General features: G+C 36.5%; 1 protein-coding gene across 1 annotated transcript in view; it reads right to left on the reverse strand.

Moving 5' to 3' along the window:
* Positions 1 to 25543, reverse strand: part of CDKAL1 (CDK5 regulatory subunit associated protein 1 like 1) — a 380101-nt gene that overhangs the window by 74132 nt on the left and 280426 nt on the right. The window contains exon 13 of the mRNA XM_041426743.1: positions 15628 to 15690. Within this exon, the coding sequence (XP_041282677.1) occupies positions 15628 to 15690 (63 nt within the window). The remainder of the gene's footprint in view (positions 1 to 15627; positions 15691 to 25543) is intronic.

A 25543-nucleotide genomic window follows, 5' to 3' on the forward strand; every position in this document is an offset into this window, starting at 1 on the left:
AATTAACTTTCTCCTCTCATTGGCTCTGTGTTTTTCTTTTTGTGAAATTATGTTCTCAGAATCAAGTAAAGGAAAAAAAAAACCAAAAAAACCAAGGTCCAGCAGAGCTCTTTCTAAAGAGAGTTTGGAGAGCATTCTCCACAGAAATGACACACATGTATGTGATACAGTGGCATTTTATCTACCACTAAAGACAAAATAGCTTTCTTAGCAATTACATTATCCTATTTCAATATGAATAACTGCATTGTTTTGATTTAGATATGAGGCATTACAAAGGTTTTGCAGTAAGTGGTTTTGCTTTCCATACTTCCCCGAAGTGTTTTGAAGTACAGACCCAACTTCTGACCAGACACACTGAGCTTGCACAGTGTGCACAGTTGCCAACCATTTCTCCTATGCTACAAACCCAGAATCCAATCCATACAGAGCTTCCCCCTCCTTAAAACGACGCACATCCCAAGAAAAGAAAGTACTCAAAGACAGTATTTATAAAGGAGTAGGTTTAAAAGCACCAAAAGCCTGCATGTAGTTTCAAAGAAGAGAGAATCCTTTGTAATAAATTAGAAAATCTTCACATGTATACTCTCCCAGATTATTATATTAAATTCATTCAAATGCTGTGGATTTTTAAATACAAAAATACAGAAATTTTAAAAATAAGTACCAATGGTATCTGTTTTCCAAATCCAAACATCCTAAAATAAATTTACATTCGCTTCTGATACAAAATTGTTAATAGCCAGAGCAAGAGCAAAACCAGATATAGTATATTAAATATTCCTGGAAAGGGGTTCATTAAAAGTCATCACCTTTGCTGATTTGTTACTGGAAAGCTTTATAAATAATAGTATATGCATACAGAAGCCGGTAAAACTTAACAGATCTTAGAGTATTTATTTACTCTTTACATTTCTTTCAGCACAGGGAGTGACAATAAAACTAAGAAAGAACATAACAAAAATTCAACCCAAAATTCAAATTCCTCCATCCTCCTTATTGAAACTGAAACAAAAACCACAGTGGCCATAAGAGCACAGGCAGCATCACTACAGCAACACAAGGCCTATTTCTACAGAATTAATTGACCGCGCTGACTTCAGGAAGCTAATTCATTAAACCTGCATGGACTAAGATAAGATTGACTGGAGCTGTTCAGCTGAAAAGGCAGGCCTTGCATTTCAGAAAATATGGTAATACAATGTTTCTGCATATTGAGCTGCTTACTGAAAGTTGAAAACACCAGGTAATCTGTATGACAAGTTGTTGTGGGCTGCTTTCCTAAGGTGACATATACAATCTTGGAAGGAGATGAAAGGAGATCTACCATAAAAACATTTCACTTGTTAGGGATTTCTATCAACCATCCCGCAGGCCCTAATCTCACCCTTTGACACTACAGCCCAGTGTTTGAATGACAATATCAATGATTTTTCCATTCTCAGGAAGACATTGGCATATATATTTTACCTTTCCCTCCATGTTTTGAAGTAAAATGCAAAACATCTCGTATTCAGTAACACAGAATACCTTACTCATATCTGACAAAGCTCAGAGGATCCTTTTCAGAATGCTGCTATGAGCAACTGTCCTTTTGCAGCCCTTTATTATCAAGAGTGTGTTGGGTGGCTCCAGCTTCCACACCGTGTGTGTGCTGCTGTGCTGTGAGTGCATGGTGATGTGCCATGTGTATGTGTGCTGTGTATGTACAGTGATGCTGCTTTTCCAAGCTGGAAGATGGGTAATGAGAACGCCAAGGAGCAGTATAAATAGTGAAGGCCTCTTCGGAGCTTGAGCATCCAGGCTTTTATGAACCGCTTAGGAGAAGATACTGACTATGCCTGTTGGCAACACTTGAACTTTTTACTTCCATAATGTCTCTGAGGTGAACTTTTAATTACAATGATTCAGGCAAAATAAGGTGGGAGTTCTGTATCTGTGAGGCCACAGCAAAATTACTCAAGATCACTTGGTGATTTATTAGAGAACTGTAATTCAACACTGGGAACAGTTTGGTCGAAAGTGTGGCCATGAAGATTTTTTTAACATCCTCTTTGTGAAGCAAATGAAGATGGTGCTTTTGTAATAATGATTAAGCAGCTTTTCTTTACCCTAATTTTCATCATCCATACTTAATTTAACACAGATTAATGGTGAATTATGGTTCTCTCAAACCCACACGTGTATTCTAAAAAGCTGTGAGACTGTAAAAAAATAGACAGGGTTTTTTTTTTTAAATAAATGTACATGAATACATGAACGCATTAGAGACAACAGAAAAAGTAGAGTTTTGCAGAAAAATGGAAATGAGCAAATGTGAGACAGGATGCTCTCAGCATCTGCATAGTGCTAGACCTTCAAAAGCTTTATATCTTTATTAAATACAGTGACTGAATTTTCTAAAATCTTCCTCAAAAATTGTTTCTTACTATAGTACATTAAACAACATTGTAACATGCTGTCAGCTTGAACCCTAAGAACAGTTTTAAATTAAAAGAATTGATGCCAGATATTTCAAAAGAAATCTTGTCTGCTCTACAGAGACACCTGGTAGAAATAAAATTATCAAACCTGGTAGAAATAAAATTAGAACAGGAAATTTTGCTTTAGTTGGTGCTATGGATGAATGTTGCTCCACCTTCCTGCTAAGTTATATATGGAATTCTTCCATACCCTAAGGTATTATTTTCACATGGAAAGCAAAGGGAAGAGTGTGTGTGTGTGTGTATATGTAGATAAGATACCAGAGTACCTGCAAGCTCAAGCTCTGTGAATGAGACTAAAAGGGGAAAAGGGAGAGAAAACGGGACTAAAAAATTAAAACATTAAACATCCCCCCCCCCCCCCCCCCAAATAATTCAATTCAAAGCTGTGAATAAAAAAATTGGGGGCTATGATACTTCCACAGCATTTGACTGGAGAGGAAGAGAGGTAAACCTCAAAAAGCCACCCCAGTGGGACCAGCAAATGTTGGATTTAGGGACAGAGCAACTGTGCTTACTTGATTTCTTATTAAGAGTATAAATCACTGCTGTCCATCCACCATTTCATGCAGTGTTAGATCCATAGGTGCAAGAGAATTCAGGTTCTCATCCCGTGGTCTTTGAAACTTTAAATGGTGAAGATTAAGCAGATTCTGAAAGCTAACAACTTCATTGCTTCAATGTCATAGATTATATAACACAGGCCAAATCTTCCCATTAAGTTAAGTTGTAACTATGCCAGAATGAATGCAACCTAATGAGAAGGTGCATAAATAATTGCTTTACTTGTAAATTAGAAAACTGAATAAAATCTGGAACACTGAGCAACTGCACATTGGCTGTTTAGTTCCATATTGGGAGATTTAATTTTGCTAATCCACCAACACGATACCCTAAATATGCTATTGTCAAACTCTCTCAGAAGCTTTCAAATACGGCCAATTACTGACTTTTATATACTGCATGTATAATTCAGGTTACTATTTTTTCCCTTAGGATGTGAATTTAAATATGACCATTTTAAGATGTTCTACACATAGAGAATTTAAACCTGATGCTATTCCTTTCCAGTGTGGTGCTAAGAACACCAAGGGTGCATGTTCAATCCCCGTGCAGGCCATTCACTGAAGAGCTGGACTCTATGGTCCTCGTGGGTCCCTTCCAACTCAGAATATTCTGTGATTTTCAGAGCTCATGCTAAGTTTCTAAAGAAACAAGGAACTGCAATGTATCAAAAAAGCACCAGAAAAAATTTTAAGAGTTACTTAAAACACCTGAGATGCAATTCAAACACTTTAGACAAGTTCATTGTTCTTAACCAAACATAATAGCAAAAAAAACCCCCATAAGGCAATGACTCAGTGACTATATGCAGATGATAGAAAGCAAAATTAAATAAAGTTAAAACTAGGAGTAAAATCAAAATATGGGCATTCATAAGTAGAGATATATTTAGAGACCTATAAAACTCAGTCTGCATGAGAGGCTTGTTGCACTCCTTTGTATGACTGGAACTTATTGGAATTAAATACACAAACACATACAATCATGCACTTTTCAACATACATCATTAAAAAAATCTTGTCTAAATTTTCATCGTTCGGAATATGATTAATGCAGCCTATCAGAAGCCAGATGGTGCAAAACCAGAGCCATCAATCAAAATGAAAAGACCACTGTGTGCTATCCCGAGCGATGTGCTCTCAAATGGAATTTCTGGTCACAGATCTTAATGCACGATGTGCAGTGCCATAAACATCATGGCACTGCCCCTAAGGAACAGCCACAAACACTGCAGGCTTTGTTAGGCACAAAAAAAAAAAGTAGGATTAGTACTTGCTGCTGTAGACTCTGACTGGGAAAGGCTCTGCAAGCCAAATATATGTACTTTAAATAAAAAATTAAAAGCAATGCCTTTAATGAGTTTAATGTTTGCACTGATGACAGTACCTGTCAAACTGTGCACTTGCCATTTGATTTAATATGGGATCGTGCCATACATAAACAAAGCAGCTGCCACTGTCTGTCTGACACGTGAATTGGTATTTAATATCTGGTCCCACACAGGACTTGCAAATGGTTCATGTTTTTAGCTTTATATTACACATTTTCTGCAAATGTTATACAGAAAACAAGGTTGGGGTTTGCAATGGAAAACAGTGATGGCTTGCATCTTGTAAGGTTTTGTACAAGCAGGCCTAGTACTTAAAAAGTAAAAGGCATGAAGAAGCATAATTCACCATATCATACACAAACTTCATAAATGATGCTATCGGTATTAAAGAAGATGCAAAAATGAGCAGCAGTAATAACACATAGGTGTTTTTACTTGGAACTAGCAAGACAGTATGAAATAAAGGATTTGTTAGCATGACTGTATTTGCAGCATGAATTGTTTTATCACAATACTTCTCTAATGTGTGTTAGGTAAAAGAATACATCAAATTTGACAGAAATAGATTTTGTAAAAAAATAAATATCACATTCTGTTTTAAATACCTGCATAAACTACCTGCATATCCATCTCTTTTTCTATGAGGCTTGGAGACTAGGTATGACTGTCATGATTGCATGAGAAACGGGTGGAAGAAAAATTAAACATGACCTAGGGCAGCATTTATGTAAACTAAATGTCATCTCTCAAGACCAACTTCTTACTTGCTTTCAGTAGTATTACAAAGAAGCATGAAGAAACTGTAATGCCTTTGTTCCTTTAAGGAGATATACCCCTCACTCCCCCATTTTTATTCTGATGATCATGAAATACCAAACCTTAAATTCATCATTAGCCCCTTATACAACCACCTTATACTTCATATAATGCAACTCAAAGAGAGGTAGTTTCTAGAATCACAGGAAGAATCTATAGTGTCTTGGAGAGATGGTTTTTTGATTGCTGGAATCTCATCAAAATTTGAACTTATAAGAAAATTCTAGAGAAGATGGCACCACACAAGCCTCTCATACTTCGTCTCAAAAAAAATGCATGGAAGGATGTATAGTTTCTTTTATCCCTCTTTGGATGGGTACAGCTTTTTGGATGAAAAGCCTCCCATGTTCTTAAAATACCAGAAGAAAAAAAATTATATAAAGAAAATTAAGATGTCATACTAAAAGAATGAAAAAGGCTTTGTTAAGGCGCACTGATAATAAAATCCAGGTTTGCACCTCTCTTCCTACGGACAGATCACCCCTTCCTCCTGATGCACTAAAGCTCGAGTACAGATGAAATTGAGTTGTGTGTTTAAGATGCTTCTTTCACCTCGAACTGGAACCCAAACCTCCGTGGTACGTTCACACGGCAGGTAGACTCAAAGTCTGCTGTCTCAGAGTCTCCATCCTTGCCCAAGGTCTGGAAGTCTTTGAAGCCTACCGTAATTCACACAGTAGTAAATGTCAGTATCTGTGACGTTTAACGTAATGTTGCCAATTTTGCTGTAAACATGTATACAGTGTATACATGTCAGAAAACTGACATCATCCAGCACTCATTCCACAATTCTCAGAAAGGATGAGCAATTGGTAGAAGCCACAGGATGCTTGTCTAATTACATCTAAATACAACCACTCTCTGTCCCCTAAGATCATGAGAGTTTCCCTCCAACACAGGCACACTGAGTGCAAAACCACGGACAGCATGTTTGAGAGAACCCTGAATTTCACACACAGCTAGGACAATCACCTAGATTATGCATGGAAAATCCAGTGGATTGCTGGCAGATTCTGACTCCTCCTCCAGCTGCCCTTCAAAGCTGAGCTCTTGAGCTCACACTGACAGTGGCCAAACCACACCGCATGGAGAGACAGCAGAATTAGTTTCCTGTGTAAAGCAAATTATATCTGTTTTACATGGCCACTTTACTGAGACTTCTCTTTTCAACTGTGTAACTAACCTCTCTTCATGCTTTTAAGTGGAATATAGTGCAGAGAGGAAATTATAACAAAAAAAACAACTAATGGAGCATCTCTAGTTCCAACAGTTTAAATGACAGCAGAAGATAGAATAAGTAGCCAGCACTGACTTATTCCAAATGGGGAAAAATGTGATCCTATCCCTGTATGATTTATGCAAAATATACCAGATTGTTTCCGGATGATACTTGGAATCAATCTCAAATCAAAGGTTTTGTTAATTATGGAGTTTCGTGCATATGTGTATGTGCATATATGCAGGACTGTGCAGAAGATTATACCTTATTTTCAGACAAAAAGCCATAAAATCCACACCTCCTCCACAACTTTATGTCAAAGGGTCAATAAAAGGAATAATGAAGAAGAAATAGAAATGGAATATCGTCACTCCATGGAAGAAAGTAAAAATCTTACCCAAGATTTGGGGTACCAGACGACTACTCAAAATATTCCAGTAATAAAAGTACTGACGGCTACTTGATTAACAACTAAAATTTTAAATACTATGTCAAATTAATTACAGTACACAATTTTCCAGTGAGAAGATGGAGATCAAAACACAAAGACAGTTATCAAACCTACCAGTGAAGTTCCCAAAACTTTGATCTCCTGGTAAGTGCTTAGTTAAAAGCAGGCCAGAGCTTGGTCATATGAGTACTTACATCAGTTGCAATGTTTGGATAATGGGGAGCTTTACTACCACCTCTGTGGATGGGTTTCCACAACACTGTGCTCATGCACTGCTACACTTGATGCCTTCCTCTCCCACAGCCGCTTTAATGCCATGACAAAGTACAGCTTAATACTAAGGGGCTCCATAAAGAGGAAAGTAACCAAGAAAAACAGAAGGGCAGGTGAACAAAAATAGAGTGCGAATGCAATGTTAGTACCTGAAGAAGGTGTTAAAGAAAGAATAGTTAGATAGAAACAAAGAATCCCTTTTATTTCTTGGGGGGAGAAAAGGCAATAGAATAAATAAAGAGAGAGGGGTTGGAAATGAGAAGAGGGTGGGAGATAACCAGGAAATCCAATCCGCTACAAACTGCAAAGGTAGAAGTCCAATGTAGTCTTAAAGAATAGAGAAGTAAAGATACCTGAACTTGAAATGCCCATGGTATTTATACAATCCATCACATTTTGATGTGATTTTGATGCTAACACAAGATTGAAGGGAGCTTTAAAAAACTGTAACAAGGTCAAGCCTGTTTATTTCTTGTGATGCCAAGGTTTTCCAGCAACTAATTTGAAAAACCCTAAAACCCTTCTTTTTTGTATTTTTTGTCTCAGTATCAGATCAATCAATGATGGACAAGGTACATAAATGATACAAGACATGGAGCAAAAGGCAAAATGTCTTTCTCTGGAAAATAACAAGAGGATTAATGTGCCTCAATGAATTTGTTTCCCTTAAGCTGATATGGCATGTATTTAATGTCACTGTAAAACTTGTCTCTCATTTTATGTTTCAATATTTTTTGGAGGTAGAATATCCTTATTTCAGGCAATCTACTATACCAGGTAGCATTTGCAAGCTGTACCAAGGAGAAAAACTGTGAAGTACATAAGCACTATTTTCACAACTGTTTAACTGGAGAAGTGTATACATGTTTTTACATGGGGTGAGGAATATATGTGGATTTCATCAGTTCATTTATTAAAACTGTTCTCAAGATGACTAATGAAGACATTTCAGTAATAGATTGGTACCTGTGAAACCTTGTTCAACACCTAAGCACATACATTAACATGTAGCACACATACACCTTTGTGTATAGATATAAACATGATTTAACAGACTATTGTTAAACAATTTTTTGAAAGGCCATCTAAAAAAGATAGAAAAAACACCTCTCTATCCTAAAACAGGAAAAGCCTCCGTTTTGGCATAGAGGTAACAATCCCAAACAATTCAGTTAGCATCAGACAAGGTTAGATGCTTTAAATGTCTATCTACAGCAGAAGTTACTATCATTAAATATGGTTTTAAGCAAAATATTAATCATATCTACTAATAATATATATACTTGTCTGTATATATTCTAGGTTTTGTCTAAAACAAAACCAACCGATAAAGCATTGCTTTTAGAGGAATAAATTCAGTAATTGGGTTCTTTGTTTCTTGATTTTCTGAATGCAATATGCACTTCAAATAAGACTGCAAGTCTTTAATCACAACACTTCGACTACAGAATTAAGGCAGAGCAAATATGGATTTTTCTACAGCATATACAATGGAGAAGTAAGCCCTTTTGTTGCAGAGCTTGCCTTGTTTCTTTGCCTATTCTCTACAATTCTCTACAACTCCTGAAACAACTCCTGGTATATGAGCAGCCCTTTCTAAACTATCTCTGCATTAGCTTGGTCTGTGTTACAGATGGCACAAACTTCAATGTAGCTTAGAGTTAAGTCAAGAATAAGCAGGAGCTTTTGAGGCAATTAGATTTTCTTCACTATCATCAAGTAATGCTCAAGTGTGCCATTAGCACGAGGCCACTGCATGGCTCTTCCAAATAGAAATTGCTTTTCTCTTTCAGTAGTCTTCTTTGAAGCCTCACATCATATCAAGAGCACAAAACAGCTTTATGTAACCTCCTCCAAACAGCAGCTCTGAACATGAGAGAAGAGAACAGAGAAGAATGGATGTAGGTTACAATAAGAGTATTTCCATAAAAAGCGGTCATATCTGACATCTGAGATTTTAAATTAAACCCAAAATCTATTTCAAGGCAGGAGATAGCAAAAGGCTCTGGCCCTTTTCAGCAATAACCTAAAAAACCTTTTCATCTTACAAAACAACAATTCAGAGCACTTCCTTTAGAAAATTCAGATCATGGCTTATATCACAGGCATTGCAACCTCACAGTTGCCTTACAATTTAGTACAATGCTGTTCCTGGAATAAATGGAAAGCAGGTTAAAAGGATTTTTGTTATTTTCCAGCATCATATATCCAAGTAATTACCAAAAAAATCTGAAGGCTGACAGAGTACCACAAAACTGCTTTCTTTTTTTCTGGCTCAAAAGTAAAACCTACACATTCATAGTACTTCCACCACACATCTTACAAAACACAGTTAATAACTGAGAAACATTACTGCCCTTATGAAAAACATTAAGAATTGCTTGTGGTTTTCAGCAGTTCTGTAATTTCCCATTTCCAAAAATCATCCAAATTTGGTTTACGTAAACATGCTAGCTGCCATGCCTCACATGTAAAACAAACCACGTCCTAATGCCAGTAGTTTTAAAGATGACAGCAGCAAACACATAAGATGTCCAAGTCTGAGAGATCTGGGACTATGAACACAGAAGGATGTTAATCTCACCTGCCACATGTTTAGTGTTGCAACAACATTGTAGTCCTATATCAGCTACTCTCATAGCAACACTTCCAACTCTACAGGTGTCCAACATGTCAATTTAATTGTCCTCTTATGAAACCCATAGTCCCACAGTGCAGACACATCTTCAAAAAAATAGTTTTAGGACCTAATTAACAAGCGTAGTGTGGTGATGTATGCCATTAGAAAGTTAGCCAACATCAGGCATTTTAGTTAGAGTGATTTCATTCAATAGACATTAGAATTTCTTTTGTTCAAATTGGCTTATTTGTGAAGGAGTCCCTGTATATGGGAGAAAAATGAAAGGAATGGAAAATGAAAGGAAGCAGCTTATCAGTAAGAAAACTGGTCCCAGCTTAAATGATTGACTTCCCCCCCTGTTTCTGCTGTTGAGCTAAAGAGTCCTCATCTTGGTGAAGACAGTTTTGCTGGTTCTCAGTGCCACCACCACACCCTCCATTCTCCTGCCACAGCCTATTGCTCCCAGAGGCCACCAGAACAGCACAGAGGTGGAAGGAATGCAGGACTTAGCAGGTTTTTTTAATCAGAAGCCAGCTGACTCCAAACCCTCACCCTTCACCTGGCACTTTACACTTGCTTTCCAATATTTTATGTTTCTCACAGGTGACCATGATGATTCCTAAACAATGCCACAGCCTTGGGCATTACTATGGTTAATATGCTGTGTTATTGTCAACGAAAACCACATGGAGCATACAGATATGCCTCCTAAGGCAGTGCCAAAAGACATCCCACCTGTTTCATAGTGGCCCCTGCCTGCTTCACTGTGAAAATAGTTTCACCCCCTCATTACTTACAGCCTCTTTCAATGGTAATTTCAAAAAATTTCTGACACTAAGTGTCAACTGTCCAGGAGAGCTAAAGAATGCAGCAGAAGAAACCTCAGTTTAAGGAAACTGACACTAGATTATTTATTTTCCATTAAGCATAGGGTCTGTGTACTATTGAAATAATTGCTTGAAAACATCATAGGTCTAAGTGGCAGCAGCCATTAGTACCTTAAGAATAGCCTTGCTATAATCTTGTCAATAATGTTCCTTGAGTGAGTTATGCATATATGTACCCTTATCAGAGACAACAGGACATAACTTCCTGCTTCCCAAAATTGCTTATGAGGCTAAAAGCTGACAAAAAAACAAACAAACAAACAAACAAACAAAAAAAAAACCACAAAGAAATTTCACATCTTTTTTGTCACTTAATTGTGTATCACAATACAAACAAACAGGCTAGGGGGTTTTGCTTTTTGAGTGTTTTAACATTTCCAGAACACATTAATAAAGAACATTAGAAGCATGAGGTTTAAAGATTTTACAATTATTTTAGCAGAATTGCATCAATTACAGCACATTTTTAAATAGCAACTAATTATTTAATCCTGAGCACACCTTCAGTTTGGGAGAAAATCCCTCAAAAAACTCTTCAAATCACATGAGTGTTGACTATATTTCTTACTGAGCTGGATACAGTATATGCTAAAATAAATTTCTAAAGCTATATATGACCTTATTTTTTTCATAGATCGTGCCCTGTTGTTCTGCAGAAGGCAGAAACAAATAGTTGAAGCTGAGTTTTAAGCACAACTCTCAGAGGATTTCTCACTGTAACAGCCCCATTCTCCCAGAGGTGTGCGTGGACATGCCCTAAGGTATCCCGGGTATCCTCCCAAGAAAGCAAAGCAGCAAAATGTGCAGTAGTTCTGATATACTGCTCTTAAAACATGTAAATTTTCTGTGGAGCAAAAATTGGGGATTATAGTTTTAAACAATCACTCCAGGGCAGGACTGAATACCTAAACCCATCTGACAAAAAGAAAAGGAACCAGGCTCTGCACTTCTGAATTTGGCCATTAGGTGCATACTGGATCCTGAAACTCCTATTAAGCTTATAAAACCTGTTGTTGTCCAGGTAAACTATTATAACAACTACTTTACCAGCTTTTAAAAAAAAACTGGCTCACAAATTTTAAAGAGCAAGAGTCATTTCAGAGAGAGGTCCAATTCCACTATTTCTGAGCTAACCATCTACCTTCAGACAGAATAAAATTCTTACTGTGTGAAAAGTGAAAGCTCACAGTGTACACACAAAAAACATTCAGCAGAAATTACTTGTGTGCAAACATATTCTTTCATTAAATGAGCTTGCAGGAAACTGGCCAGACTATAGCTTCTCAATTATCTACTTTTACATTTTAAAACACTAAAGCTGTTGTTGGTACAGCTTTATGAGGATGTCAATTTTATCACCTTTTTCTGATGTTCCTAGAAAAAGATTAACTTTTTTTTTTTATATATATATACAGAGAAAAGTGTAACTGCATATAAAACAGAGAAAAGTTATACAACAATCAGAACTTGACTCTCAAGAAAGCCAGACCCATACACATTTTTACTCCCCATAAAAATGAAAAACAAGTATTTCAGAACAAGGAATGACTTCTTCTACAAAGAGAGTGCTATGTATTTTTACACATGCTAACTGAAATTAGTTTGAATAAATGGCAATCACACACCTGGAACAAGATATTGCTCAGCATTTCCTAATTATTTAGTTCTGAAAATAATGAATTTTAGAAGACACTTATTTTAAGAACAACAGAAGAAAAAACTGAGAAAAGGCAGTTCTTTGTATGTGTCTGACATGAAGAATTCAATATATTTGCTAGGCATTCAAGACTGATGATAAAATGAACTTTTGTCTGTGGCACAGTATTTGAAAGACCTGCAGGTTCTGTAGTCAGAGGCTCTTAAAGCATTTTAGTAACACTAGGTTAAAGAGAGGAGGATCAAATCTGCCTGGATAGGAGAAGTATATAATGGGCAATTTTGAGATTTGCTGTTGAAAGGTTTCATATGAACAATGAGAAGGGCAAGTAGATGGTAATTTATACTTGTTTAATAATGAAAGTATACAGGAGCTCAGCTAATTCTCCCCTGATATCAGCAGAGTATCTCCTGCTTTTCCATTCCTTTTGCAGGAGGAATTGAAAGCTCTGCCTCCTCTGCTGCTAAATTAAGGCCTCATTGGATAAAAGATAAAACTCAACACCTGGAAGTGGAAGGGAAAGTAAATCCTTGTTTCCACCTCTATAAAAGCGCTGGGTTTCCGTCTGGAAATGAAGAACCACAAGCATTTAAATGTCTTTCAGGATGCTCTAAGTTACACTAGATTGGCAAATATCTATTCAGGTTACATTTTCAGGGGAACAGTTACCGTTTCTAAGCTATTGGCCTCCTGACCACGCATAAATTGTAACAAGGTTAGTAAGGTTAGTATAGCTACTTCATCAAAATATCACTTTCTGGTTTAGTGAGTGAAATGCGAGCATGGAAGAATGAACACTTTCTGATTAGTTTTTCTCCTTAGTATGAGATATCCCATCCTAAAAAGATGAAGTACTGTCAAATCTTTGTAGCAAATCCCGATTAAGCCACTGTAGTTAATGAGATTTCACATCTGTTTTAACTACTTCTACTAAGCACAAACTTACCTTTAAGTTTTTCTTCTATTTTAGAAAGGTTCTCAGAGAAAAATTGTTTAATCAACAAAGAAATAATCCTGGAAGCCACTAATTCCAATCACTCATGCCATGACCCTGCATCACCAATGCTTTCACAAAGTCATTGTGAAATCTCCTTTTCACACTTCCTGAAAATAATCTACAAAATAGCGAACAACAAGTGCCCCTGCCCTGCCCTCAAATCCTTTGACCATGTAAATCAAACAAAACAGAAATAGAGTAAAGCTAATACACTCTTCCACTAGAAATAACTGAATTCCCAACTAATGTTAGGTTTAACACAAAAATTAAAAACCCTTCCCTAAACTGCAACACTTGTGAAATTGGAAGCTGAGGTGGAAATTAAAAGCACAGAGCAAGAAATCTGCAGTGAGCTTGTTGCAGCCTACAAATAGGAAGTAGTCAGGAGAAGGAAAACCTTCACTGTCAAATGGAATATATGGAAAGGCCATAACTTTAATACAAACTTTCACTTGCCCTTTTCCCCTGCACTTGTACTCTCAGATATATACACAGAATATGCTTGGAAGCAAGAAAAGAGTGGAGGTATAAAAATCACCCATCAAACAATTGTACTACTTTTAATGATATATTAAGGTCCTAAAACAAAGATCAAAAGTGAATCTATTTAAGCATTTATATTCCATTCCACATTGTGTGATGACTAATTTGTAAAGAGTGCAGAAGTCCTCACAACTGCAGCCAAAATCATTTGAGAATACTTTGATATAATGCCACAAAGGATATGAGCAGGAAAACAGCAGGAGTTACAAATGGCCAAGTTCCATTAAAGGTGCTAATAAAAGAATAATGGAATTTCCTTGTACTATGAATAAAAAGTGTTTTGTACAGGAGAATTAAGACATGGAGAGGAATATCAAAGTTTCTCATTCACCAGTTGCATCACCTTACTAGATCTTAATTGACTTACTATAACATTTACTTTAAAATGCTTCCATTCAAAGGAGCAACAATCCCATTCAAAATCTCATCACGCTAGTTTTCTTTATTCTTCATGTTTCTCCATTAAGACCATTTTCACAGGCCATTAATATCAGCATCAGCAGTCTTTGTAAATAATGTGAGACTATTTATAGAAGAAGTACTAAGAAGAGATGAATTTAACTTGAAATTAGGTACACTTGTTAAAGCTATGGAATATAACTGCTGTTTTACAATGTATTTTTAAACTAAATTTTCAAGTGGCCAGTAACTACAGAACTCTCACATCAACAACCTGCCTGATAAATCCATTCATTTGCACACTGTGTTTCTCACTGACACATGTGTAGTTACACATGTATTGCATATACGTGCATGTGTTCCTACAGAGATAGATGCACATACATACTTCTGCCACCTTCTTCTCACAAATATAAAACCTAGCTGTTTTTTCCAATGTATTTGGTACATGTCCAGGAAAAGAAGAGATAGAGTTCAAAACTTTCCTTTGCAATGTCTAAACAACAACAGAAATGTTTCAAATCTTTCTTTGTTTCAATGGATATTTACAAAATCACACTTCTCAAAACAGAAGCAGCAGAGAGAGACATCTCATACTGCTGACAAATTTTTAAAGGGTTTTGTGCACTTGTTAAAAGAATATGACCACAGAGGTATCAAAGATAGGAGGAGCTCCATGAAAATATTTAAAAACCTACTGAACATTCCTTGCATTCAATCTGCTGCTTAATGCTGTCTTCTGCACAATGTCTAGAAGAACCCCATGCATGACATAGCTATAGCACAGAAATACTGTGATCTCTGTCTCTTGGTTCGCCAAAATCTTGTAACAACTTTTGTTTTTTTTTTTAATTTCACATTGCAATGAGAAAGGACCTTTTTTCCCCAGATGTTACAAACAAGTTATAATGATGCGTGTTTCTACTTCCTCCCCCAGACAACCACCAGGCTGTTCACACAGCAGCCTTTTCGAATGATGCTTTTGTGATCAATAGATAATTCACTAGTATCATGTATCTCAGGGCCTAATTGACACAACAGGCTAAGCAACATATTCTAGGGTAACACAGTTCCTAAACACAGAGGAAAAAAAAGAGGGGAATCCAATACCACATGTGGTCACTTTGCAGGACTTAGTGCCAGCCTATAAATTATACTTCTATGAGGTTAATGAGAGTCATTGGTTTTACAAATCAGAAAATGCACTTTTTCAAGCTTGGCTTAAAGAAATAAAGAAACACTTACGTGCTAGCAAAATTTAAGTAACATGCTCAGTGCTTTCTATTTTACAATTTCTCCTCAATTTTGAATTAAACAAGAAATATAGTTACCACAAATGTTTGGAATTTTTCTTAACATCAAACTCAGATATTATACTTTTTTCTTACCTTATGATCATATGGATTGTATGAATGAAACAGCTGGGACAGATCCTTCGTTCTCTGTTTTTTCTGTAAAGGATTATTAATAAAAAAGCCATATTAGAAAAGTTAAAGGAGAAAGAGAGAAGCTACTGATTAAAAAGCTGTATGCAGGTACAAACACATTCTCTCCCCACTTTGTTAATGAAACTGTAGTTATGAAGAGCAGTGTATGCAGATTAAGGACATTTAACATTACAGGAAATAATTAACATATATATTAACAATATTATGGAAAATATCCTTAATAAATAATAAACACTAATCTGAGTAACATCAGTGGAATGTGTAAACAATTCAGACTAGGTTTAATTTTTGCACAATATATCATAAATAATATTTTAGAATACAGATAACAAAACTGAGAAATCAAGCTACAATCTTGTAAAGACTTGTCTACTACTCTAACATGTACATGCAGTATTGCCTTATAGAAGATCAGGTGCAAAGGAAGTCAGTTTGAAGAAGAATAATTTATTATTTGTTGATTTCTTTTGATGCTAATACTCTCACTGCTTTGATTGTGGAAAATTAATAGGTGATATCTCATTTAATGCCAAGGCAAAGGAAAAAAAAACTTTATTCTGTTCAGAGCATAGTTCAAAGACAAAACCTGCTTGATCTAACTTCTGAATTTAGCCAAAGAGCTTTCAGTAATTTCAGCTGATGTTAAATAGAATTTCTCAGCTGTATCCTATAGAGGGTGGCCAGGAAAAGGAGAAAAACACCCTTTGTCTTTAATGCAGGGATGAGTCACAAATCAGTTCAAAGTTTTATTATGTCTAAATCGGTGTTTACTTACCTCATAGCTGGGGAAGGCAAATCATTGCATGTTGGAAAATGTGTTAAAGGGAGACAACTGCAAGAACACCTTGCTTGTAGTCTGTACTAGTGTCTTATTTAGTCATTGTTTCTGTGAAAGTAGCTTTCCAGCTAAGCTGGAAAGATCTGTTTCTGTTTCCAGCATGCTGGGAACTAAATAGACAGCTGCATGACTGCAGAATTTATTTTAATTTCTGGAAAATATAGGACAATTTAGCAACTTTTGATCATGCAACATGAACTATGTATTTTCTTTACTTAGTTTTTGTTTTCACTGAAACATTAAGCAACTTACAATGACTTCTTTTCTGGTAGTACAGCTGTAGACATAAAGTACTATAAAAATTATTTGGAGAAATGTGATAAAAATTAAAAATATATACAAAAATGATTACTAAAAAGATTACTTGAAAAAAACTAATTTAATGTAGCATCATGCAGGAAAAAGACAAAAGCACTTGAGTTTTGGTTACGGAAACCCCGTAATCTTTCTAGGAAGAAAGCCCTACAAAATCCAGAAAAAGTCCAAGTCTTGCTCATTGTTACTGAAGACTATTTCTCTTGTAATTCATTTTGACTGCAATTACTTTAATAACAGTCAGTAAAACAATATCATGGAAAACCACCCATCTTTCACCCTCAGACTCTCGCCAAAATGCTGGTTACACATTCAGCCAGATGAAGAGTGAAGATGGCTTCCCTTACACAACACACTGACACAGTCTTCAACTTTTTGTTATTATACAAAATGATGGTTTCTTTCCTACCTTTCCAGAAAAGTTTTACTTTTTTGTACAAAACCAAAACTCCCCTGACTGGGGAAATGCTGGAAATTCCTAACGGAGAAAAACATGCAATGAAACTTCTCAAGATGCATATGAAGAAATGCCCCAAAATTCCCAGGATGCCCAACAGGCTTAGCTGAACTAAACCTAAACATTATTTAACTGTTTTGTATGGAATCTGAATATACAGAGATAAAAATGTCATAAGCACAGAGTTAAGGTTGCTTAGTGATAACTTCTGTCTTTCTACAACAAAAAACACACTTTAACTCGGATCTCTAAAACCTAAAAATATGTAGTATTTGAAAACACACACAAAGGACAAGGAATTCATGCTGCTCCAATGGTAATCCCTTCAACTCCTACAGCTGGCATGAGTCACATGGTATGAATAATAAGTTTTTGAAATAAAGAAGCAGCATGGTTCACAGCTCACCTCTACGCAGTACAGAGCAGAAGGCAAAGCAGGCCTCTTCATGTCTAGAGGCTACAGTGGAAAATAAGGAGTCCAAAAGCTCCTTCTCCTTCATCACTTCCAGTGGACTATTTCAGTCCCTAAACTACCTATTTACACACATCTACTCAGAATTTCTTCCCTTGACATAGCTTCATACCCCTATTTATGTTCCCTCAGCTTAGTACAACATCCCTTTAAAGTACCCTTTGACCAACATAAAACCTTCCATTTCTCTACTCTTTTTCTTCAGTGTTCTGATTCTCCAGTCCTTTGTTCTCTACCAATAATGTTGCCAAAATTACATTATAAGAAGTCACTCAAAACCCCTCTCTGAACTTAGGCAACTGTACAATCTTATCATATTGCTCCACGTGCAGCAGCACTATTGCTTTCAAACATGCTCACAGGCCTACAGAGGACATATTCTAATTATTTCTGAAAAAAATTCTATTTTCTTTCCAAATTAGCAGGAAAAGACCTTCCAGGAGACTGATAGCAACATCAGACTCCTAGCTTATTCCTGTACTTCTTTCAGGCTTGCCATACAGGGATAGATAACCCTTAGTTTGCAGCACTTAAAGAAAAAAGTGCAGGGAGAGGAGATAAAGACAGAAATTCAGATCCTATACTGATGTGAGCCACTAAAAAATGTATGCATATGACTGTAAAAACAAATTTTCAGTTTTCTGTTTTAAAAAGTTGGAAAAATACCACCTTATGTAGGAGATAAAAAGAAGACTTCTTATATCTTTATCATGAAAAGTATGTGAACATCTGATAAAGAATTAATTAAAATGCTGCTGCAAGATTGAGTTAAATACTGTAAAACTATATATGCTTGTACACATAAGTATGCCAAGATGGAAGGTTTTCCTTAAATAAATCAATATTTTTTCTAAGTGAGTTATTTCAAGCTTGTTACTAAAATGCACCTAAGTAATTAACTTCTTCTGAAAAGACAGGCAGTGTTCAAGATATTTATAAAAATAAGAACCAGAAACCAACATCAACTAATGACATTTCTTAGTACAGAACACACAGTCAATGTTAGTAGAGAGGAAACAACGTATTACCACAATTTCATTATTTCCCCCATCCTGCAAGCAGATATGCAATGCAAGTAACACACTTTGGTCTAGTTATTTCCTTTCTCTCTCTCATTTTGCTGGGCCTCAGATTTTTGATTACTGGAATTTATTAAAGGGACATTTGTCATCCAATATGCATATTATATGTTTAAGATAAAGTAACAATAAAGGTTCCTTTGACAACAGTCTGGGACTATACACCAATAAGGCTGAGTTAGAGACCTTGGTGTTTTTACTCTTTTTCTAGTGCACTGCTTTTTAGCAATAATAAAACTTTTTCTATGCCTTACATGGACTATACTGTGGATTGTTATTCTACTTTTGTAGGATAATGTAGAAGTGATCAAATATCACTTAAAGAACAACAGAATGTAAAAAAATCAACCAACCCTCAAAAAAACCCAACAAACCCTGTAGTACGGAAGAAATCTAAAACCATTTAAAATATTTTCTGCACAAGTAAACCAGCATAGAATTTTGTGCTGACTACCTGAGAATTTTTTTTTTTTTGCAGATAATGGTGTGAAAATAGGGTAAAAGTAGGGGTATGCGAATAATAAATTTTTGTAATCAGAATATACTTTAGAAAAATAATTTTACAAAAGGAATAGTTATAACAAATGCTAAACATTGTAGGCTAACACATGCATATTGCACTTATCTCGTGATCCTCTTTTCATATTCAGGTGATAATTACCTGTCTTTCAGATGATTTTAACATAGCCCAAAACTTGTTTGTTTTCTTTTCAAGCATGGTGTCATAGGTCTGCAATGTTTTTTGTGAAGGAGATCTACAATATCACTGACGTATTTATATTATAGAAGCTACTTAAATGGAATATTCTCAGATTTTCATTTAGGAATAAAAGGGACAAAATTACTCCCAATATGAAGCTATTATTGCTTTCCTTTAGACTCAACTTTCAGTTTTATAAAGCCTATTTTTACCTTCAAAGTTCTTATTAATTCCAGCCTAATATTGTGACAGTTCTGCAGATTCCAGCAGTTCCACTGAAAGTCTCAGCATCAATATAATGCCAACAAAGTTCACTTGTCTTTGTTTTCTTGCTCACATTTAAAATCATTCCAACATACAGGGCTGCCTTCAGTAACAAGAACATGTATCTGTTTCTGTTCAAATACTCTTCCTTCATGGGTACAGTGAATAATAACGTGTTAAGGCAATCAGATTAATGTCTTTATTCCAGTTCTGCTCCCTCACTTACCAATCATCTCCCCCATTTCTCTTTTACATACTGCTGATCAGAATTAAAAAATAATTTTATTTTTACCACAGGAACCTTATTTAATTTGGAGTTTATAAAGCATCTCGCCCCTATCCTCGAGCATGCTAACAACTAGTAGCAATATTCAGCTTTTCTTTCAAACAAGTCTGGAAAACCACTTTACCTCCTTCTGTAGTATCTAATGAATTAGTTCATTTAAAGTCATATTAAACTTAGTGACTCAGGGAAAAATGTAACTACAATTTTGATACACTTTGGGAGAAAAATGAAGCAGCTTTGCAAGTATTTTCACAGTTTCCCTTCCCAGTATAACTGAAAGCACAGAGGCTCAAAAAAAACAGACACAAAACCATGAGATTGGATCTTTCTTTTCTGAAACAGCTCTTTCTAACACATTTAGTGCTGTGGCATTCTCTGACTTCAGTAACATCCATTTTCTGATCAGCAAAACCAGCTGTGTCTTTCTTTTCCCTTATGTTACACCTGTGATCTCAAAACGACAAAGTTCCAAACTCAGAACTCTTATAAATTAGAATGAAGCAGGTAGCACCCTACCCAAAGACACCCCCTAGACTAACTTAAATCTCCACAGAATTACTTGGCAAAACACCAGAGAGGGAAAATAGCAGCTACTCCAACCAAGGTACATATAAAAGCCTTGCTTGGAGATTCAATCCATAAAGTATTAAATCTGTGTACCTATAACCACAACAGAGATACGAGGCAAGCCACTGGAACCACCATGTTATCAAAGTTTGCAGATTGCTTTTTGGTCTGCAAGACAGCTTTTAAAAAAGTGATCACAAACCACTGAACCATTCTCTTGGACCTCTGTTATTCAATGCATTGGCCTCTTAGAAATGATCCTGAAAAAAACATTGTGCCCCAGCCAGACTTCCTGATAAAATCATACCTGGTGTTCATTCTGCACTTGCATCCATGCCCTGTAAGCTCTGAAAGAACAGAAGTGACAATACAGGCCCAACAAGTTCTCTGTGTCCTATCACTAACTCACCTGTACTAACATTATTGCTGTCTTTCTGATCCCATCCATAATAAAGCATAGAAAATAATTTGGGGAGTAGCCCGTCTTTTTGACCTAACCTACCTGAATTACTATGTTAAAACAGACTCACTGTTCTACTTCAGCTACTGACCCAAACATTCAGCTTGCTTTAAGAAATAATTTTCTAATAATTTTTGATCCATGCATAGAAAATATCATTTAGTGTACAGTGTTATTCAGCAGTTCACCTCAATGTTACAGTATAATGGACTTTTTTCCCAGCTCCAATTAACAACAGAACTGTAGATTCATAATTCATATTTTGTATTCCTTTTTTACACGCAAGGATTCTTTAAAAAAAAAATATATAGCATGGTTCTATTACTCCATGCAATGTGTTTATTGTCTAAAAGAGCAAAATATATAAAACTTCACACAGCTTTATTGATACTATTAATTAATACTATAAAACGATTGCAAACATTAAAGGAATACTGTCTTCAGGATTATAGCAACATGAATTATTATGGTTTAGTCTATTTTACATTTTATGTAGAGATTCTGATTTATGGAAAATTGCAGACATTTTCAAAAACCAGCTAGGATCTTCAGAAGAACATCTGCCAACCTATCTGAAAATAATTTGTCGAAGGATACATTTTCAATTAAACCATGTGCATTGCAATTTCCTCCTTCTTACCTCCCATATATTAGCTATGTAATATCGACACTTCAAACCCATATATTTCACAAATGTTGCTGAATTTTATTCATTCTGCTAAATTTGAGACATTTTAATTTATCTTATGATTAAAGATTGTTATTCCTGTCACTTTTTATTGGAGAGATAGGCAATCACCAATCGTATGAAATTTAACATGGGCAAAGTGCTGAATTCTGCACCTGGGATGGGGCAAACCTGGATGTATGGACTGAAGAACAAGAGGCTGGAGAGCAGCACTGCGGAAAGGGACCTGGGCTCCTGGTCCATGTCAAGGTGAATCTGAGCCAGCAGTGCCCTGGCAGCCAGCAGGGCCACCCGTGTCCTGGGGGGCATCAGGCACAACATGGCCAGCCAGGCAAGGGAGGGGATTGTCCTGCTCTGCTCTGGGCTGGGGCAGCCTCACCTCCAGTGCTGGGGGCAGTTTTGGGTGCCACAATATAAAAAGGACAATAAACTGTTAGAGAGTGTCCAAAGGAGGGCCATGAGGATGGTGAAGGTCCTTGAGGGGAAGCCGTGTGAGGAGCAGCTGAGGTCACTTGGTCTGTCCAGCCTGGAGAAGAGGAGACTGAGGGGAGACCTCACTGCAGTTCCAGCTTCTTGTGAGGAGAAGAGGACGGACAGGCACTGATCTCTACTCTGTGCTGACCAGTGAGAGCACTTGAGGAAATGACACTGAGTCAGGGGAGGTTTAGGTTAGATATCAGGAAAAGGCTCTTCACCCAGAGTGGATGGGCACTGGAAAAAGTCCCCCAGGGAAGTGGTCACAGCACCAAGTCTGATGAAGTTCAAGATGCATTTGGACCACGCTCTCAGGCACTGGGTGTGATCCTTGTGATGTCTTGTACAGGGCCAGAAGTTGGACTCAATAACCTTCCAACTCAGGATATTCCATAATTCTATGATTCTATAAATTATGCAAAATTTATTCTGAAGACTTTTGCAAAACAATTATTAATTTCAGAAAAATCCTTCAGCACTTGTTCACTTTGAGGGTCCATAAATTTGATGTAGTTTATAAAACTCTCTCACTTCTGATAGATTTTTATATCTGAAATTCATGTAGAAAATTCACAGTATATATGAGGTGGGGATTTCCTAAGGATGCCAGTATAACTAGGAAGACTGCTTAGGTCAAAACAATTTGTAGAACAAAGTATCTAGCTGAATCTTGGCCTGCGGTATCAGCCATATTTCAAATCAGATTGACACTAAATCAGAAATAAAGTGATTGGTCACGAGGGATAGATGGTTTTTGAATATGTATAGTTATTGCAGCCAGTTACACAACAATACAAACCAGAATGAACTGCAAACTACATCTTAGTAATGAAATGTAATTTTAAAATATCTATGTATCTGTATCTACAAATATGTTAAGCCCAGGACAAACCTGTCTGCAGGGCACTCTTTTCCTTTTTACGAACTGGTGTGTTCGTATCTGTGTGCTGTACCACACAAAAGCAGCCTTGAAAGCACCTAGTTTTCCAGCCTTCCAAGAAGAACAGAAAGAGAAGTGCTGAAGAGGGTACAGTGTGGAACAAACTCTGAGGAGCAGGGCTCAAGTGCTTGCTGTGTGACAGAGACCACCTACAACACAAGAATTCACTAGAATCACAAAAACTGCTCTCACTGTTTTATCTTCATCTATTCATTCAGTCCTCCACTCTACTTCCAGGTTTTCAGGAATTCCAGGTTCCAAGATTTTTAGCCCAATGACCAGAGGTGCAGGTGCAGCAATGAAAACAGTGGAAGACAGAAGTTCCAGAGCACTCAGTGACCTGATCAACTGTGATGGCTTTGAGGGAGTGCACTTGGATTATCAAAGACAGATGAAGTTCAAGAAAGGGTCACCAAGAACCCACCTCAGGATATTTCAGTCTCCTTTCATTCCAAAGCATGTTGTATTGTATCATAAACATTATATTATTTGCAACTCATAGACAAGCTTAGTTGCCTCCATGATACAAATTAATTTGCTCTTTGTGTTAAGTTACAAAAAATTACACCTAAACCACATTCTCATTTGAAGAAGTCTGAAATTTTGAAATTTTCTGTTCTGATGCCTGTATCCAGTTTCAGGGAATAAGCTATTACTAATTACTATAGCTGCTGGCACTGTTTTTAGTTCTGAGCAGCCTGGATTATAAAATAAATTAAAATTCCAAATTGAAAAATAGCATTTTGTTTCAGTTTTACACAAGTTACCTAAATGTAATTCAAGCAAAAATTAGAAAAATTACAAAAAGGCACAGTTAAGACTTCTTCCAGGATTCTTCCACTTCATTATGAATCAATGAACAGGACAGAAGAATAAACAGTAGATTGGAGATAAAACTGTTTTCTCTCTTAAAATCAAAGGCTCTTCTACCTTATCTCTGAGAGTATCTTCCCTTCCTTCTATTCAGCTCAGGAGTATGTGGTGTTAAAAACTCCTGATGCTATTTCAGCTTCCTTTCAACTAAAAGTCTCACAATTCCATCAGGGTTTTCAGACAGACTTAGAGGGGAAGGAGGATGGCTAATGAATGCTCATGGCCACTACAAATCTTGGAGGACTGCACTTTCCAAAACTATATTTTTTATACAACATATGTTCTGCACATGGCTGCAAGCATCAGTCCACAAAGTTACAGGAAGTTAACAGCAGTTTCATTATTCTTGCAAATTCTGTAACTATTTCTGGCCAGACAATGTAGTTTAGGAAGAACTCCCCCTCTTCCTCCTTATGTATATTCTCCATATTTTATTTTCCAATTATTTTTCTTAACAACATGGCCTAGACTGAACTCATAGTTGTGCTTTACTTTAAGATGCTCTAATTTTCAACTTGGATTTGTATAAAGTTTATGAGGAAGCTGCTGGTAATTTTCATTCCAACCAGTTTCTGCTGTTAAAAAAAACCCCAAAAACTAAACACCAAAACTTAAAAAAGTAGAACACCAACTAAGCTGGTTTCCTAAGTGCATTTCCAATCCTGCTTTGAATTTTCACTTGTTTTCTCAAGCAACACAGTTGTGCTCCTTGAAAGCACAAGACTTCTATTCTACGGCAGTGTAAGATTTAAGAGCCACAGCCCCAGGCTGGAATAAAAATACTTTCGTCCTTTCTCAGGGGTCTGACTCTGCACTGTCCAGCTGTTACCGTGCAATTTAACTCATTCCCCATATTCAGCTATGAACTGAATTTTCAGCAGCTCCACAGGCAGATCATTTATAGATCTCAGAAAGGGTTTAACCTATTTTAAAACCTACCAGCTCAACTGTCTCCCACAACAACAAAACAGATTTTCATTTCAGCACCTGGTCAAATAACTTAAGGTGGTTTGAGCATGAGCTGATTCTAGCTCTAAAATAAAATGGTCTTTAAACACGTATAAAATTCTGTTTAGTAGTTTTGTCTAAGCACAAACCCCCTATTTCACAGGTAATTATGCTCCTTTGAATTTATTGCAAAAACCCGAAGTTCTGGCTACATGTTGAATGGTGAGCACCAGGGTAGATTTAAAGGTACAGCATAAAACCAGTCAAATGTTTTGGCCATCTTCTAAACAGAGCAAAGGAAGAACCAGGCTTTCATAGGTGAACCAGTTTATGGAGTTACTGGAAAAAAAACAGGGAGGAAACAATCCATAACTATTTCTAAGCATCTAGAAGGTAACAAAAGGAACCAACATTGATATGGCACTAACCAACAGCCACACCAATCAAAATAAAACCCATCAAAGAATAACTGGGTTTGTAGATGAGAGAATTCAT

Source organism: Onychostruthus taczanowskii, unplaced genomic scaffold, assembly GCF_017590055.1.
Source record: "Onychostruthus taczanowskii isolate IOZ18803 unplaced genomic scaffold, ASM1759005v1 scaffold94, whole genome shotgun sequence".
Classification (NCBI taxonomy): Eukaryota; Metazoa; Chordata; class Aves; order Passeriformes; family Passeridae; genus Onychostruthus; species Onychostruthus taczanowskii.